The 18,753-nt window shown below is 41.8% G+C and overlaps 1 protein-coding gene and 1 long non-coding RNA gene across 2 annotated transcripts in view; one reads left to right on the top strand and one right to left on the bottom strand.

Moving 5' to 3' along the window:
- Window positions 1–1,633: 1,633 nt before the first annotated feature.
- The window catches only part of LOC141985927 (uncharacterized), a 77,375-nt gene continuing 60,255 nt past the window's right edge, over window positions 1,634–18,753 (bottom strand). The window contains exon 3 of the long non-coding RNA XR_012639066.1: window positions 1,634–1,653. This is a non-coding gene — a long non-coding RNA (uncharacterized LOC141985927). The remainder of the gene's footprint in view (window positions 1,654–18,753) is intronic.
- The window catches only part of GRXCR1 (glutaredoxin and cysteine rich domain containing 1), a 60,924-nt gene continuing 56,913 nt past the window's right edge, over window positions 14,743–18,753 (top strand). The window contains exon 1 of the mRNA XM_074950100.1: window positions 14,743–15,138. Within this exon, the coding sequence (XP_074806201.1) occupies window positions 14,743–15,138 (396 nt within the window). The remainder of the gene's footprint in view (window positions 15,139–18,753) is intronic.

Raw genomic sequence — 18,753 nt, 5'->3', positions numbered from 1 at the left:
TTAATCCACACAGAACAATCAGGGCCAGATTTTCAAAGGTTCATGCATTGACCAGAGCATGCACTTCCCAAGCATGTGTGCACTTTTGAAAAATCTAGGGCCTGGTTCTCTTTTCTGTTACTCATTTATTAAAAATTACAGATAACAGTGATATGATCATGGGTTGCTCTTACCATACCAAAGTCTAAAGCCAGCTGCAAATAGATACCATAATGTACTCAAAAGTTAATATTACAAGAGATGTCAGTAATAATTCATACCATCTGATTACTAATGAATGGGACTGTTGTGCCATAGCTATTACCTTCACATTTGCTGTAGGTACTTAATAATCTGAAAACAATTTAAAACATCCACAACATGTGTAAATATGATAAAATGGTCTCATTTACAATGTTGATCATGAGTGCAAATGAAGTAGACATTAATTTATTTTGATCTAGCTATTTGCTCTTTACCTTTTCAAGATTTTGTCATCTTATCTTCCAATACAGTCTCTTTTCTATGCTTCAATTTCCTATCTACTGCTATTTTTACATTACTCATTCCAACAGTTCTTTGTCACCTTTGCTTTTTATGTCCCACCTTTATCAGCTAGAGTCTTGTAAAGTACATTTTATAGTGGTTTTAAAAAGTACAGCTTACATCTCTTCAGCAGAGCTAGTCAATGAATATGGCAAATGTTCTTTGTCAAGCCATAGTCCTTAGACTCTGCTTCATTTGTGTGGATTTTATATTGCTGGAAATGGCCCACCTTGATCATCACTACAGAAGGTCCCCCCAGCCCCGCACTCCTGCTGGTAATAGCTCACCTTAAGTAATCACTCTTGTTACAGTGTGTATGGTAACACCCATTGTTTCATGTTCTCTATGTATATGGTAAAAAATCCAATCTCTGTAATTTATGGTCCTCTACTGAAGTGAATTACAGGCAATATGAGCCATGTAAAGTCAAGAATAAAAAATGACCTCACAGAACTAAATTATACAGGGGATTGTACACTCAATGTTCAAATATAGAGATCACGGGCAAGATCCTCAGTAGCTATAAATTGACAGGTCAGTTGAAGTAAATGGAGCTAAGCAGATTTAAACTATCTGTGATCTGGTTCCTACATTCAAAAATCTGGTTTCGAAGATGTGTATTTGGCATTCTCCTTCTGTTCTCTTGGGTACATGCATTGGTCTGGCTATGAGGGTTTCATCCCCAATTGTATTCCTCCATTAACTTCTGCAGGATTCAAGCTTTCATCTTAATGTCATTACATTTCTACCCTGGTCTGGTAATAAAGATAGCTTTTCACAAGTAGATCAATACTGTGCTGTTTTCTCTAGCCTGCAGAAATAGGGACTGAATCCATAGCTCTAACAGAAGTGTGTACTGCTCCATTCATCTCAGCTGGATGATAACTCAGAAGCCTAATGAAGTCAATCAATGTGTCAATACCGATAACTCTTGCTATAGAACATGTTAATTTGCAGGGACATCAAGCTAACATGCTTATCTGGTGTTGTGAGATCCAGCGATGGATGGGTGCAGCCACTCCCTACATCATTTTCTAAAAAGTGACCCTCATGTAGTGATGGGTCTCTGTAGCGCCATCCTTTTTCTCCTGGACTTGGTGTGCTCTCTCAGATTTCCTTCCTGTTGTCCTGGAGAGGAATAGAAGGGGGAAGGGACATCATCATTGAACTTCCCTGCCTCTTGCATAGGGGAGAAAAAAATAACTTTTCTCCCCTAAGTTGCCCTCCAACTGTTAGGAGTCCCTCCTACATCTGCTGAGGAGTAGCCAGCAACTGCCACTCTTCTTCCTCCTCCCTGACATTCTTTTTTTCTCATTTCAATGCAGCTCAATGGGACGGAGACAGTGGTTAGGAAAGAAAGGATCAGGGTAGTGCTGCTTATGGGGTTGCCAACCCCCCAGGATTGTCTTGGAGTCTCCAGGAATTAAAGACTAATCTTTAATTAAAAATTATTTCATGTGATGAAACCTCCAGGAATGTGTCCAATCAAAATTGGCAACCCTAGCTGGTTAGGATCCTGAGGAAGAGGAAGAAAGGACTATATAGCTGCAACCCCTTTTGCCAGCAGGAAGAAGAGGAGGATCTGCTGCCAAATATTCCTGGGGAAGTTATTATTTGGGGCTTGCAATGATGTAAGAGCAGGATTGTGTTAAGTTAGGTGGTGGCTGGGAGTGAAACCTAAAGGAGAGGAAGTAGGAGCTTTGAGTGTATGCGGGGGAACTAGGAGGACCATACTGTGAAAGTGTCACATTTGCCCTGGACCTGCATATTGTTCATATTGTTCATATTTGTTCATATTGCAAATCTAACTGCCTACCTACCCAGCTCCAATCACACAGGAAACTTACATTTTGGCTGTGCTTAGTGGTAGTCTTTGCTCTATGAAGGCCCAGGACTGGAGCAGTGGCAGCGATATTGACAAGTATTTTGGAGAATGGTAAAGCTTTCTCACCAGCTACCTGCACCATACCTTGCTCTCTTCAGTGCTATGCAGCCCTCATTTTCATAAGGGATAAACAATGAACAAACAAACAAACAGAAATCAAAATGAACCAGAGTCTTCTAGACAAGGAGTTTAAGATTGCGCAATGATTGTTTCATTCATGTACTGTACTTCTATGTCTAGTAGAAAAATCCAAAATGTACTTCTAAAGATCACACTAAAAATGTAATTTGCAAATATTCTTGCCAGGAGACAGGACATAAAAGACAAAGGAGGTAAAGAAAACTGAATTGCAACATTTTTAAAAAGAGAGAGAAATGGGAGAAGGGCAAACCGTCACTCAGCGCTGAACACCAGCAGTTAAAGGTGAAAGCACAAAAGACAGAGAAAGAGAAAGGAAGTAAGTTTGTCCCTGGATTTTATTTTCAAGTACAAAGAACAAAACAAAAAAAAAAGGGCTTCAGAAAGAATGACTTCATCAGGCAAGAAATGTGTCATTGCTGCAAAGCTCCGCTGTACCCGGTTTGGATGGATACTGTCCACTCCATGAACCATCCTGCTGAATAAAAAGTACTTTGGCCACAAAAACTAGAAAAAGAAGGGGAAGACTATGCAGTGGAAGCTGATGACATCTGAAAGTGCAGAGGCAATATTGACGCGTAAAGATATGTCAGGTTACAACAGTAGGTAAACAACTCTGAATCTGTAAATGGGACAAAAACAGGGTAGGTAAAAATCTATCCTTCCTGTCCTCAAAGAGCTTCCGCTGAGAATACTGAACTTCATAGAGACCATGGCGCTTGTGTGAGACAATACAAACACATGCCTTTTAGCTCTTTGATCCTACATTCAAATTTTCTTATGTCACAAATGAAACTAGCTTGTTGCTTTGGATCTGTTTCCTGGTGGATGTTTGTACATATGTAAGTGGGGGAATAGTTCCGCTCTTGTGGGGAACCTTCCTGGCTTCTGTACTACCCCGGTGAAGTGGGCTAGGGAAAGGATCTGAGTCCTCGCTCCCACTTCCTTTACCCAGTGGCCTCCCTGCCCTTGAGGACTCCTCTTCCACTCTCCTGTCTGGCAGAGTCCTCGTAACCCCAACAAGGCTGGGCCCAGGATTCCTGGGGGGCTCGATCTCCAACCCTGTTGTGGTCACCTAGGACAGGGGCTAGGGTGTCCCCACTGTGGGACTCTCTGCACTGGGCACTTCTCTGACCCACTTACCATTACATACAAGTTAAAGCAAATGCAAGTTATTTAATCAACAATTAATTTTAAAAAGAATAAGGAATAATGAGAAAGGTTAAAGGAAACACATCCACCCGCTCTGTGGCAGGGAACATCACAAACAGCGTCTCTGGAATGTCAGGGCAGTTCAGTCTGTTCCTTGTAAGTCCCAGGCCTTCTTCTCAGGCCCTGGCTGTGCTGAAGGTTGGACACTTACTCTGGTGGTGGTCACACGCTCTTAGGCTCTAAGTGGTAGGACCCTTCTTCCCAGTGTGGCCCCCGCCCTGTCAGGGTTATGATCCAAGCCTGGCCTGCAGAGCCTCTTCGCTGAGGCGTCTCCCTGTGCTGGGCCTGCTGCCCAGGGTCCCCCTCGGTCTCCCCAGCTGCTCACCGCACCCAGCTCCGGACTGCTCCAGCCCCAGCTCCACCACTCTCTCTCAGCACTGCTGCTCCTCTGCCTCCAGCTCCCTGGGCTGCTTCTGTGGCCGCTCTGGTTGCTGCAGCTCTGCTCCCAGGACAGGTCTGCTCTGCAGGCTGCTCCTGTGACTCTGCTCCCAGCACTGAGCTGCTTCATGGGCTGCTTTTCTGGCCCCTCTGGCTCTGGTTGCTGCAGCTCTCCTCCCAGGGCAAGTCTGCTCTCTCTGGGCTGTACCTCTGGCTTTGGGGCTGCAGCTCTGCTCCCAGGACAGGGTCTGCTCTCTCGGGGCTGCTTTTCTGGTCCCTCTGGATCTGGCACAGCTCTGCTCCCCAGCTTAGCTTGGGCCCCTGCTTTCTCCTTAGCTCTGCCCCACCCTGTCTGACCCAGGCAAATCCAGCTCACAGGGAGGACAGGACCTCCCTGGCCTCCTGAATCTCTGATTAGCCTGCTCGCCCTGTCATTCAGGCTGACCTGGAGCATTGGCCTCTCCCCATTGTTCCTGGGGGTGTCAGCCTCAGGGTCCTGATTCTCCATCGACCCTTCCCCCTTTTTAGTACTGGGAGCTAGCAACTGAAACACCCCCACTGAATGTTAGTAACGGGGCAACAGTCCCCTGACACATATCCCAAAACTACTTTACAAGAGGCACATGTTCGCCCAGGAGAGGTCCACAACTGGAATACTGAGAGTGATTGTAGGTGAGGATTGAAGTGCACGATGGGAGTGTGCTATTGGGCAGCTTGCACAGTGTTCACTTATCTTGCTCCAGAGCAACCAATGCATTCAGCATCTCATTGTCATGACCACACAGTGCCACATAAAATATTTTCTAATGAAAAGCTGAATTAGCATGTGACTGAATGATGCTCCTAATAACACAGCAGTACCTGGTTAAGACAGCTAGAATATATTTTAAAATGAAAGTCTGATTAATTCTGCATTTCGTTGCTGCTACATTAACACCATTTTCATTAAATGCATCAGCCCATCGTTTAACTACTCAGATAGGGCCTAATCCTGCACACTGAAGTCAATGGGAGCTTTGCCACTGACTCAAATGGGCATGAGATCAAGCCCATGGTAAAATTCACATAGGATCTGCTAGAGAGAAAAAATAATTTAAATGTCTCATGTAAAGTGAGGCTCACACAGACATTCACATCTCCTAGTGCAGCCCAAATTCTTTGCAAACCAGTTGAGCTTTACTGTAGAAGTTTTAGGAAAAATATTAGTAAAAAAGCATACCACCAGAAGCTATTATTCTGCTTCAAGAATGTTCTTAATTTTAAATCAGTGTTTGAAAATGAATTATGTTGGCTGTCACAGTTCACGTGAGTAAGCAGCAATTTTGCAATCACTGTGATTCAGCCCCTGGAGAGAATGAATTTTATACAGTGTCAGATACACGTATTTGATACAAATACAGAGTTCAATATAAGCTGTTTTTCTTCTTGAATGTATGATAATACATTGAGTCTTGTCATTTATTATTTTTAGTTCATTTCTTCTGTGTAAATAGTTGATAATGCAATAAATCACCTCTTTTCAGTGGGAAAATATGTCTGACAACCAGACAATAATGTTATGAAATATCATTAATCATTAATATTTCTAGTTCATAGACTGAAGATAAGAAGTGATCGTACAATCTCTGTTAGATGAAATTTGTACTTCTGTAAATCCTTTTAGCTTTAAAGAGTTACTCCTAATTTTCACTAATTAAGTGAGATAAGAATCAAACCTTGTGTACTTAAAATGCAGAAGTTTAATTCCTCCCCAGTTGCACCCAATCCCCAGGTGCAAAGCGGAGATGGGTCCGTATATCTGTACTTGGGCATCCAATACTCACTCAGGGACATGGACAGATAATTCCACCCAATCTAATAAACTCAATAAAAACATTTTTAAAAGGTGTTACTTTACATTTCTATTGCTTTACTCTTGCCTTTTTAAAGGCATTCCCAACCCTAACCCAGTTAAATGTAGTCTGATGAAAATAAAAGGCTGAAAGCCTTTTCGAGCACACATATTCGTACCCTCCTCCCCTTAATTTCCTTTAAACATTCTGATTTAGACCTGGAACTGCTTCCTTTAGCCACCAGAACCTTAACCAGAATAGAGAAAGTCAGAGAATTACTTGATCAGAGCAAATCTCTCAATATTCCAGTATATATTCTCCTTCTGGCCACCTTCAAACAAATACAGTCAGGGCTGAATTTTCAAAAGACAGCACCCAAGTTAGACCAGCAAGAAACTGACCTCTACACCCACAGAACCTGGTGAGCGTGCAATCACTTTTCAAAAGTGAATTGGGAGTGCTTTGTTCCAGGTGGGCTTTGAGTGGGCCTGACTGTTATAGAAAGGCAGCCAGTTGCAAACCAGCTGAGCGGCGAACAGCGGAGTGGCTAACAGAGGGAGTTTGACTGGGATCTGTCCAAGAGAAGGTATACTAAGGGCTGCATTAGGGGGGCTGTGTTGCTAAGTATCTGAGTGTCTGTTGCAGGGACAGTTTGTCAGTTTGGCATATTGAGCTGCATTAGTAGGAGCATTGCCAGCAGATTGAGGGAAATGATTATTCCCCTCTATTCGGCACTGGTGAGGCCACATCTGGAGTACTGTGTCCAGTTTTGGGCCCCCCACTCTAAAAAGGATGTGGACAAATTGGAGAGATTCCAGCGGAGGGCAATGAAAATGATCAGGGGGCTGGGGCACATGACTTACGAGGAGAGGCTGAGGGAAACTGGTCTTATTTAATCTTCAGAAGAGAAGAATGAGGGGGGATTTGATAGCTGCTTTCAACTACCTGAAAGGGGGTTCCAAAGAGGATGGATCTCGACTTTTCTCAGTGGTACCAGATGACAGGACAAGGAATAATGGTCTCTAGTTGCAGTGGGAGGTTTAAGTTGGGTATTAGGAAAAACTTTTTCCACTAGGAGGGTGGTGAAGCACTGGGATGGGTTACCTAGGGAGGTGGTGGAATCTCTTTCCTTAGAGGTTTTTAAGGTCAGGCTCGACAAAGCCCTGGCTGGGATGATTTAGTTGGGGACTGGGCCTGCTTTGAGCAGGGGGTTGGACTAGATGACCTCTTGAGGTCCCTTCCAACCCTGATATTCTATGATTCTATGCTGTTAGCCTTCTTGGCAACAAGGGCACACCGTTGCCTCATATCCAGCTTCTCATCCACCATAATCTCCAGGTCCTTTTCTGCAAAACTACCGCTTAGCCAGTCGGTCCCCAGCCTATAGTAGTGCATGGGATTCTTCCGTCCTAAGTGCAGGACTCCACACTTTCCTTGTTGTACCTCATCAGATTTCTTTTGGCCCAATCCTCCAGTATGTCTAGGTCACTGTGGACGCTATCCCTACCTTCCAGCGTATCTACCTCATGCCCCATCTTAGTGGCATCTGCGAACTTGGCGAGGGTGCAATCCATCCCATCATCCGGATCATTAATGAAAATGTTGAACAAAACCGGCCCCAGGACCAACCCCTGGGGCACTCCGCTTGATACCAGCTGCCAACTAGACATTGAGCGATTGATCACTACCCGTTGAGCCAGACGATCTAGCCAGCTTTCTATCCACCTTACAGTCCATTCATCCAATCCATTCTACTTTAACTTGCTGTCAAGAATACTGTGGGAGACCGTATCAAAAGATTTTCTAAAGTCAAGATATATCATGTTCACTGGTTTCCCCATATCCCCAGAGTCAGTTATCTCATCCTAAAAGGGAATCAGGTTGGTCAGGCGTGACTTGCCCTTGGTGAATCCATGTTGACTTTTCCTGATCACTTTCCTTTCCTCCAAGTGCTTCAAAATGGATTCCTTGAGGACCTGCTCCATGATTTTTCCAGGGACTGAGGTGAGACTGACCAGTCTGTAGTTCCCCGGATTCTCCTTCTTACCTTTTTTAAAGATGGGCACTATATTTACCTTTTTCCAAACATGTTCGCTCCTTATGCTAAAGAACCTGTTCCACCTTGTACTTGGCTGTGACACTCAGAGAACCTTTCCCAGAGCTGAAGAAGAAACTCAAACTCTTGTCTCTTTAACCAACATAAGTTGGTCCAATAAAAGATATTACCTCACCTGCTTTTTCTCTCTAACATCCTGGGACCAACACAGCTACAACACCCAATACCCACCTGCGGAAGTGAAGAAACAGATTGATAGAGCCAGAAGAGTTCCCAGAAGTCACCTACTACAGGACAGGCCTAACAAAGAAAATAACAGAACGCCACTAGCCGTCACCTTCAGCCCCCAACTAAAACCCCTCCAACGCATTATTAAGGATCTACAACCTATCCTGAAGGATGACCCAACACTCTCACAATTCTTGGGAGACAGGCCAGTCCTTGCCTACAGACAGCCCCCCAACCTGAAGCGAATACTCACCAACAACCACATACCACACAACAGAACCACTAACCCAGGAACCTATCCTTGCAACAAAGCCCGTTGCCAACTGTGCCCACATATCTATTCAGGGGACACCATCACAGGGCCTAATAACATCAGCCACACTATCAGAGGCTCGTTCACCTGCACATCCACCAATGTGATATATGCCATCTTGTGCCAGCAATGCCCCTCTGCCATGTACATTGGTCAAACTGGACAGTCTCTACGTAAAAGAATAAATGGACACAAATCAGATGTCAAGAATTATAACATTCATAAACCAGTCGGAGAACACTTCAATCTCTCTGGTCACGCAATCAGAGACATGAAGATCGCTATCTTACAACAAAAAAACTTCAAATCCAGAGTCCAGCGAGAAACTGCTGAATTGGAATTCATTTGCAAATTGGATACTATTAATTTAGGCTTAAATAGAGACTGGGAGTGGCTAAGTCATTATGCAAGGTAGCCTATTTCCCCTTGTTTTTTCCTACCCCCCCGCCCCCAGACGTTCTGGTTAAACTTGGATTTATGCTGGAAGTGGCCCACCTTGATTGTCATGCACATTGTGGGGAGAGTGGTCAGTTTGGATGAGCTATTGCCAGCAGGAGAGTGAGTTTGTGTGTGTGTATTTGGGGGGGGGTGTGAGAAAACCTGGATTTGTGTTGGAAATGGCCCACCTTGATTATCATGCACATTGTAGGGAGAGTGGTCACTTTGGATGAGCTATTACCAGCAGGAGAGTGAGTTTGTGTGTGTATGGGGGTGGGGGAGTGAGAAAACCTGTATTTGTGCTGGAAATGGCCCACCTTGATTTTCATGCAGGTTATAAGGAGAGTGGTCACTTTGGATAGGCTATTACCAGCAGGAGAGTGAGTTTGTGTGTGTGGTTTTTGGAGGGGGGTGAGGGGGTGAGAGAACCTGGATTTCTGCAGGAAATGGCCCACCTTGATTATCATACACATTGTGAAGAGAGTGGTCACTTTGGATGGGCTATTACCAGCAAGAGAGTGAGTTTGTCTGTGGGGGGGCGGAGGGTGAGAAAACCTGGATTTGTGCTGGAAATGGCCCAACTTGATGATCACTTTAGATAAGCTATTACCAGCAGGAGAGTGGGGTGGGACGAGGTATTGTTTCATGGTGTCTGTGTATATAGTGTCTTCTGCAATTTCCACAGTATGCATCCGATGAAGTGAGCTGTAGCTCACGAAAGCTCATGCTCAAATAAATTGGTTAGTCTCTAAGGTGCCACAAGTCCTCCTTTTCTTTTTGCGAATACAGACTAACACGGCTGTTACTCTGAAACCTGTCAATATGTTTGACTGGTAAGAGAAAGTGATACTAGCACTAAACACCAACATTTCTTCTTGAAAGTTAAACAGAACTAAACTACACATGTGGTTTTAAAAGATCCAATAAAAGTAATAAACTTCCAAGTTACTATCCTTCAGGTTTTAAAACTAACTTTTAGGGGTTAGAATGAGACCTTCGTGGAGGAGTAAATTATTCCATATTGACCTGCTGCTGTTTTTCTTGTACCTTCTGCCGAAGAATCTGGCACTGGCCACTGACAGAATATTGAACCAGAGGGATCACGGGTCTGATCCAGTATGGCAAGTCCTTTGTCACTATCCTTCCAAAGCCAAACTCTCATAAGCCACTTGTCTTCACTTTTAATACCCTTCAGGGCCTATTTTCACCCTACGCATCATCCTTCATTTGCTAATGACACCTGCCTTTAACCGGTGCACGATTCTGGCCTCCATTGCCCTTTTGTTAAATTTTCCACACAAGAACCTTTGTGCTTTTTCCCGTGCTGCTCCACAAGCTTGGGAAGGAATTCTCTGTAGACAACTGCAAAGTTATTTCATTATCCACCTTCAAAACCCTTCTGAAAACTCTCCTTTTCGGTGATGCCTCTAAAAATAAACTTGACAACAGGTCAGCTGCTGATGTGCGGAGACTACCACCTCTCATGCTGACCAATATTGTCTCATTGTTTCCTGGTACTCCCTGTCGGTCTGTCTGTAGCCATCCGTTCTCTTGTCTTACACTTAGATTGTAAGCTTTTTCAGGCAGGGACTGTCTTTTTTTTCCTGTGTATGTACAGCACCCAGCACATGGGGTCCTGGTCCATGAACCGCGGTTCTAGGCACTATGGTTAATACAAATAATAAATCATCATCACTGGAGAAATTCAGGTTAAGATCAACACCCTCTTGCCTATTTTTCTTTCGATCATTTTAAAAAAGTCACCGAATCTTCATACTAAGATAAACACATAAATATACACACATACTTTTATGTGAATTTCTGATAGAGAGATAAGAGTCAGAATTAGAGTATTAATTCAAGTGCCTTAGGCATGGCGCTAACAGGTTTAATTTTAATGGGATTCTCAAGTATTGAAGAATATAGACAGGAAGAGTAAATTCAGTATGTAATATTAATTCTAAACATTTAATTAATTTATGGCAGGAATATGTAAAGTACATGTACTAGCAGTATGCTGAGATGCTAACAGCTTGGGAATTATTGGGTAACGTTTCAAACATTTCAATGGGGCTTGTCACCTATATGCACTGGGTTCCTTTTTCCTGTAAGTGTTGTTTCACTTTTTGGATGTATTTGATCTGAATGTTTAGATTTTAGTCTGAACTTGCAAAAACCACCCTTATTCACCACTCTCTTGTACTAGTTTTCGGTCAGTGGAATTCCATGGATTTTCAATGAGGTTATAATGGCATAAAATGGGACATACATAGAGTTGAGAAGTGACAACAGCAATTTTAAAAATGCGTTTACTATTCTTATTTGCAGGATAATTGGGATTTGGTGAAGTAATGTAGTGTTCTCTTATTGGGACAGTCTGCATCACTTTTGGAGCTATGGAATATGTATTTCAAACTGACAATCCAATACGAAAAAACACAGAATAGTGGGACTCAATCTGCAAAATCCACCACATACTTTAGAATGTATGATTTCTACCATGCCAACCCTGATATAATACAACTGATTTAAATATTAGGAGCTGCTTTTCAATACACCTAAAGACCATCTGAAATCAAAGAATTAATGAAGAAGTACTGTTAAGTGTATTGTAGTATGCTATCTTGTACACAATGTAAAATTGACTGTTCTCATTCACAGGGAATGGGAAATCTCTTTTACTGTGGTGAGGGAGAACCGAACAAGGATTTCCAAAACAAACCTCAGGAGAAAATACTCCCACAGTATATTAGCAGGAAGGACATCAGCTGCTTTTAATGGAGGATCATTGGCTAAATCTATCATTATATACATATTTCTCTGGTCCCTGTATACCTGTTAAAAGCTGAGTTGTGTCACCGTTCAGTGTTACTTTTACTGTACATGCCTCTATGACTCCTAGCTTATAACTGCTCTGAATAGAAGGGCAGACTATCAGTCTTAAGTAGGTGGGAACTAATTAAAGTATTGGAATATAAATAACAGCATCATTCAATATTTATTCATTATTGTAGTTAACAAGAAATATGGAATATTCAGTATCAATGTAAACATTGGTTATTTATCTGCTTTCATATTTTTAAGAGGGAGAAAGAGGCATTTATCTGTTAGCATTTAAAAAACAAGCCAAGAGTCTGATCACAGTGTTTCACAGTTCCTAATCCTATGGGTTTTTCAAATGTGACAAATAATGTTTACTGTTTAGGATTATTTCTGAGGATGTCTGTGACTGTATGACCAATCACAACTTACCAACACAGGTTGAATTTTGAATATTAAAATAGTGAATACTCACACAGTGAGCTGTTCACAATCGTTTTGGTGAATAAAATGGATATATCTTAAGAAATTGCAACTGGCTGATGAATGTTTATATAATAGATGCCTAAAAGATGTCACTGACTTAAGCAGGTCTTCTTGATCTTTGAAGCCTTTACCATAGGTGGAACTGAAAATATTTGAGACATACCACTGGAGTCCTGGGTGATGGGTAGTTGCACCAATACCCCATCAACCTTTTACATCAGTAAAAGCTCAGTTCTGCCATTCTTACATTAAATAGGACCTTACTCCACAAGTAGTTTTACTGGTTTCAGTAGAATTATTTGTGGAGTAAGGTACCACTCAACATAAGAGGAAGCCCTAGGTATTCATGGTTTGTTGTGAAGGGACCTAGATTGCTCTGTCATTAAGTTAATCTTGTCCCACTTTTCTTTGTTTGATCACTGTTTGTCTCAGTTTATTACCTTTCTCTTCTGTCTTTTTTTCCAGATTCCCTTGATCAAGCACATTGTGCAATTTACGTAACAGAATACAGACCAGTGTTATTTTTACATCAATTTGTTACTTTACATATCAGAATGTGATTGGCCTTATTCTTCTCTTCCATTTTGCTCTTGCACCATAATTAAAAGGCCACCATCAACACACACACAGCCATAACTGTACTTTTATTCACATAATTCCATTGATATTGCATGGAGTTACAAAAAGAGCAAATTTTGGATGAACCTGTGACTGAGAGTTGAACAGCAGATCAAGAAAGTGGTATCTGTAAACATAGGCACTGACTGTCAGTGCTCTGGGGCTGGAAAAAAAACAGTGGGTGCTCAGCACCCACCGGCAACACCGCAGATCAGCACCTTCCTCTCTCCCACCAGTGTCTCCCACTCATCATCAGCCCTGCTGATCAGCTTCTTTCCCTTCCTCCCAGTGCCTCTCCCTCACTGTGATCAGCTGTTCAGCAGCATGCAGGAGGTGCTGGGGAGAAGGGGCAGGAGCAGGGGCCGGGGTCAGAATGGTGGTGGGAAGAGGCGGGGCGGAGGCTTGCAGAAAGGGGTGGAGTGTGGCAAGGCCTGGGGCAGAGTGGTGGTCAGCGCCTCGGTTTGTAAAGCAATGTTCCCAGCATCCATCCCTCTCCAAAATTGGAGCTCAGGATTTTCACCTTAAGTGCAAAGTGTATATATAATTCTTTAACCCTTTCATTTTCAGTTTAAACTGATTTTTACTGTAAAATTCCCGGGTTTACAAAAAGTGTTCAGTTTTATTTTTCACCCTACTTTTGTATCATTCAAATATATAAAAATAGCGTGTTTTATTAGGAAAATACAATACGTTGCATGATATATAGATATTACAATAATACATTAGTTTGTGTGTATATGCAAAGCTGCCTGTTGAAGTAAGGCTATGTATTAGTCTAGAAGATGCACAGTAAACAAACAGGCATGCATGCAAGCTCTAATGTACATGTGCATCTGAATGTACTCATGAATCTCACGCTCATCACATACACCTTTCAAGCTGTTAGCAGATAATGGTTTAAAGATTTGACACTAACATGGGAAGAAAACGAAAATCTGTATCAGAATACAAGGAAGTTTAAAAAAAAAGGAGAAAAGGAGGAAGTTGAATATATGCAATGCAAATGGTATGGCTCAATTATGAAATGTAAATATATGTAGGCTAATAGTTTTAAGCCTACGACAGTGAACTATTTATTCAAATGAAAAGTTTTATTTGGGGATTAGAGATGTATTGTTTTCTTAAGCTCAAAGGTGGCATTGTGTTTTGAGTTCTGTTTTAGTTCTGCGGCAAACCACATTAATGGATGGAATTCAAAGCATTAATCTACTGAATACCTTTTTCCCTGTCTTTCCATACACCAAAATAAACCAATATTTACCCAGTAAAATTAATAGTTTTTTGCACTGATTTTCACCTGTTTTTGTTGTTGTGGTAATAAACACTGATACATTCCTGGGAGAAATTAAATAAAATAAAAACTGAAAATGAAGGTCCCTAATAATTCTACACAGATGAACCCTGAGGAAAATTCTTCCTTCCTTTTTTGCACTTTTCAACAAAGTTTTATTCACATGAACTCATGTAACTTATGTTTCTTTGATTGAAACCAAAATTCAGATCAGCATCTATTCATATCCTCTCTCTCTCTAACTGCTAAAAAACCAACACAATGGCTCTTTAATATTTAATTGATGATATCATTTTGCAGGTTTTAGTTTAAAGGTAACCATAGCACAAACACATTCATTATTAACTGTAGAACTGCAGTGTAGGCTCTTGGGAATCCTCTTTCCTTTACACTTCAGTTTAATATGAGTGCTGCTGTCCCTGGAAAACAGTTCTGATATTGTTTTAAAGTGTGACAAGTTGGCAGTTACAGTCACAGCCTAAACCAGAACAATGTAAATGGCGGATATCAATAGATGGGACAATGCTTAAAAGCGAGATGAAGGCTGAAGGTGAGAGGAAGCTGAGGAAAGTCCGATTTCGAATTGCTTCCTCTCACAGTGGGAGAGTACTAAAGGAAGTGTATGCAGATGGAGAAACTGCAGACTCTTTGGATTCTGAATACACCAGTAGTTCAGAGACTGACCAAACCAGCAGACTGAGTGAAGCGGATGGACAGCAGAATGGACATTTAGGATCTGAGTGTGATGAAAATGAGAATGAGCAAGATGACTTGCTCATTTTAGTGAGAGCTACTAAAGAGAGGGGCTTTGGTACAAAACGAGTCAACATTCTAAGCAAAAATGGTACAGTGAGAGGAGTCAAACACAAAGTCAGTGCTGGTCAAGCCCTCTTTAACAATTTGTCAAAAATATTTCAGGTAAGTGAAGCAGCTTTGCTAATTGTGAAAACTTTCATTTACCCTGTGTCTCATCTTTTTCTCCTATTTCTTCCAAGCCTCTCTTATTTTATGAGTTCTCATACTTCAGTATTCATAACTGATGCCACTGAAGGCTCCCATGTACAGGAGAGAATGATTGTTCCTATACCAACTCCACAGCACAAATTGGTTTGGAAACTTCTCTCAGTATTCACCTCCCCTAGGGTTTGCTGGCTAAAAATGGATACTCTCTGCCTAGCACGTAAAGACCTGGAGTGAGGATATGACTGAAGAAATTAATTTTCAGCTTCATTAGAAGCATTAAGAGTGATATATGGGGTCATATGCCATTTCCAGCCCTATGGTATCTGTTTTAACTGGTTTACCATGACATCTGCTATCCTTTCTCTATAAATAATTCTGTTGTGTTTAACCCAATTAGTAAGTCAAATTAGATGCAGAATACCACCAATGACACATCTCCCATTTAAAGGTTAATGATATCCAGTCAGATGTCTCTCTTATTAAGGTCTGTTTTTCAGTAATCTGCTGGAAGGAACTGAAGACCTATATTTAAAATGGTTTATGCCACTTTGAACCCTTAGGCTGAAAGCTAGATTTCTCAGAAAAATAAAATAAAATAGTCTTTTTTTAAAATAGCTCAGATTTCATACAATAATACTACAACATCTACTATTCACTAGCTCTACTATACTATTTTTGAATTATTAATGTTCAAATTGTGCTAGCATATGTGTTGTTATTCATGGTTTCCTAGAAGGAATCGATGTCCAATGTGTTTATCATGATATTGAAAATTAACACATGCTAAGTTTTAGAGCATGTATTGTTTTAGAAGCATTTGTGCAATATCTAAGGGCGGTGGGGTTTTATATAAGTACTTATTTATTGAAATTAAATGCTCTATTTATGAGAAGTCTCTCTGAGTTTTATGCTGTGTTCTTATTTAACAAACATGTAATCTTATTACAGTCACCCTTGCCTTCCTATCCCCGGGTTTAGAACATAAGATCTTCAGGGCAGGAACCATGGGCCTAATTCTGCTCTCAACAATTTTATACCAGTGTAAATCCATTGACTTCAGTGGAGTCACTCCTGTTAAGTGCAATAAGAATCTGGTCCAGCAACTTTACTTATTTCTGTGAAATGTCTAGAAGGACGGCATTCAGGAAAGGCTTCACAGGAAAATAGCCAGAGAAAACTATACACAGAGAAGGTAGATCAGACTCTTGGTTTTCATGTGTTCCTCCACTGGATGATATCATTGCCAACAGAAAGAAACTACTCTGAAAAACTGGAACACACAGATATTTTAAACAGTTTGAACAAAGCATAAGGAAAGTTCCCTGCACAACAGTCACCACAAATTCAAGGTTCAGAGTCTAGCGGAGAGGAATTATCTTTTGCCAATGATTTCTATGGTATGAAGTCTGTAACACTGATTGGTATAAATGTGGGATACCAGAGTGCAAAGGTTTCCTTTGAGACTGCTGGAGTCCTGTGTGAGATCTGTTCAGATATCCCTCCTTATTAAAAATGGAATGGTATCTGCCCTCCTCTTGAAAAAAGATCACCACCGCATGATTTCTATTGTTATTCCATGAGCTTGATCAGGACCTTCCCTTCCCCAACAAAAGAGAGTGTAAAAAGTAGTAATTTTGTGGTAAAAGGTATGACAAGATAATTTTGTTTCTCTCTCAAAAGGATATGCTTCAGCACCGTCTGGTCTATGGACCTTCTAGAGGGTCCAATGTTGAAGAGCTGTGACTGTCTGCAGTTGTATTCTTTTCTCTGTAGGGAAGGGGCAACTAGCTATATAACAGTTCAGTCAAACTTTAATGGAGGTTCCAATATCTGAGGTGAGATTCTGACCTTGCTTGCATGTTGATTCGGAACTAGATGGCCTGATTATATGTTTGTCAGGATCCTTACCTGAAATAGTCATTTGAAATCCCAAAGTATGCACAGAAATTCCTGGGTCAATCCTGAGTCTAAGTTGTGGATGGATTCTTGAATATTATTATTTGGATCAGAGTAACTAAGAAATGATTTATAATGAAAAATGTGATTTGGAATCTCAAGCATGCAGTATGTGTGTGTCCTGTGATCACTAACAGTGGCTTCTCGAGGTATACTGCCAGTTGTGGCCACACGATTTTGGTCCTCTGGCCCAACTTCCACATCAAAGCCTTTGTTAACAACTACTAACTGTGGCAAATATTCTCTAGTGTTGAGCAATGGCAGACTTCAAAACAAGTAATTTCTAGCAGGAAGTAGAGACACTCCATATATGTACAGAGACAAGTGGGGATTTTGGTAAATGGAGTTTGGTGAAGCAGGCAAGCCGTTTTCATCTTTTATACTCAGAAGGACTAAGAATACCTGAGCCCAGCAAGTCTTCTGTGAATTTTAAATGTTCCAGAGAGATTTTTGGATTTTGAATAATTCTTTATTCATGCTACTGAGTGCACCCCCATGGAAGTGGTGCAGATAGTTCCTTCAAAAAGGCTACCTATTCAGACATGGCTCATGGCCACCACACCTTTAATGAATACGAGCAGAGTAGATCTGCTAGGTGGGAAATATTTCTAGATTAAAACAAGAATTTGCCTGTTGTAGAAGCCCAGTCAGAGAGAGAGTATACACATAGATCCGTTGCTCACTTCTACAAGAAGACTTGGAGCATCTCTGCTACAAGCCAGATGGATGGCTAATGATTTCAGCCATTTGTGAAACAGTAACTGGGATTGAAACCTCAGTTTATCTAATAATTGGTCTCTGTGCATACTTTTGGGTTCAACCATGTATTGAAATGCTCTGCAAATAAGAGGGGGCCACAGCAATTCAACCAAGCTTAATCATTTACACCTGAGGTTTGAGGCAGGTATTGAAAGTGCTGAAAGATGGTCAAGACAGCACCAAGACAGTTACTTTCTCGGCTCGCAGGGTGGGGATGCTATTACCCTTGGCAATTCAAACAGGTCATGCAGGGAACTGCATGGTGTGAAGGGAATTATGCTGGGGTTCAGGGGAGGGTTTAGTTCCATTTTAGGATGTGGATGCTTTGAAATTGGGGTAGGGAGGCTGCCAAGAAACCAGCCCTGCTGATACCCCAATGGGAGCATGGTTTCTATAGCAACCCCTTCCCACTTTCCCTCTAAGCTGCTGGTGCCTGAAATAGAGAATATTGCCATAGCAACCCCCTTAGCCTCTCCTTGTGCTTCAATGAAGATGGGAACAAGGTTGCCATGGCAACACCTTCCCACTCCCTTTTAATGTGAGTTGATGCCTCCAGCAAGGAAGGTGACATAATTCCCCTGTCTTCCTGCAGCATGCTCTGAAACCTGTGGGTGGAGGGCTCACTTTGTGTCCAGCCTGGAGCATAGGGCCAGGGGAGGCCTCAACCTAGTTGATATAAAGCACTTTCCACTGTGTCCAGATTGGGGTTCTAGTTAATGACCCTCACTGGCTACTCAGTACTAGGCCTGAGACCCTATCAGCGACTCGATTGGGTACTTGGAACCAGGTTTAAGTAATGTCAATGACCTTGTTGGATGTTCAAGACTAGGCCTGGGGCCTACTTAGGGTCATGTT

Source organism: Natator depressus, chromosome 4, assembly GCF_965152275.1.
Source record: "Natator depressus isolate rNatDep1 chromosome 4, rNatDep2.hap1, whole genome shotgun sequence".
In the NCBI taxonomy this organism is placed as follows: domain Eukaryota; kingdom Metazoa; phylum Chordata; order Testudines; family Cheloniidae; genus Natator; species Natator depressus.
This window is presented reverse-complemented; position numbering and strand designations above follow the sequence as displayed.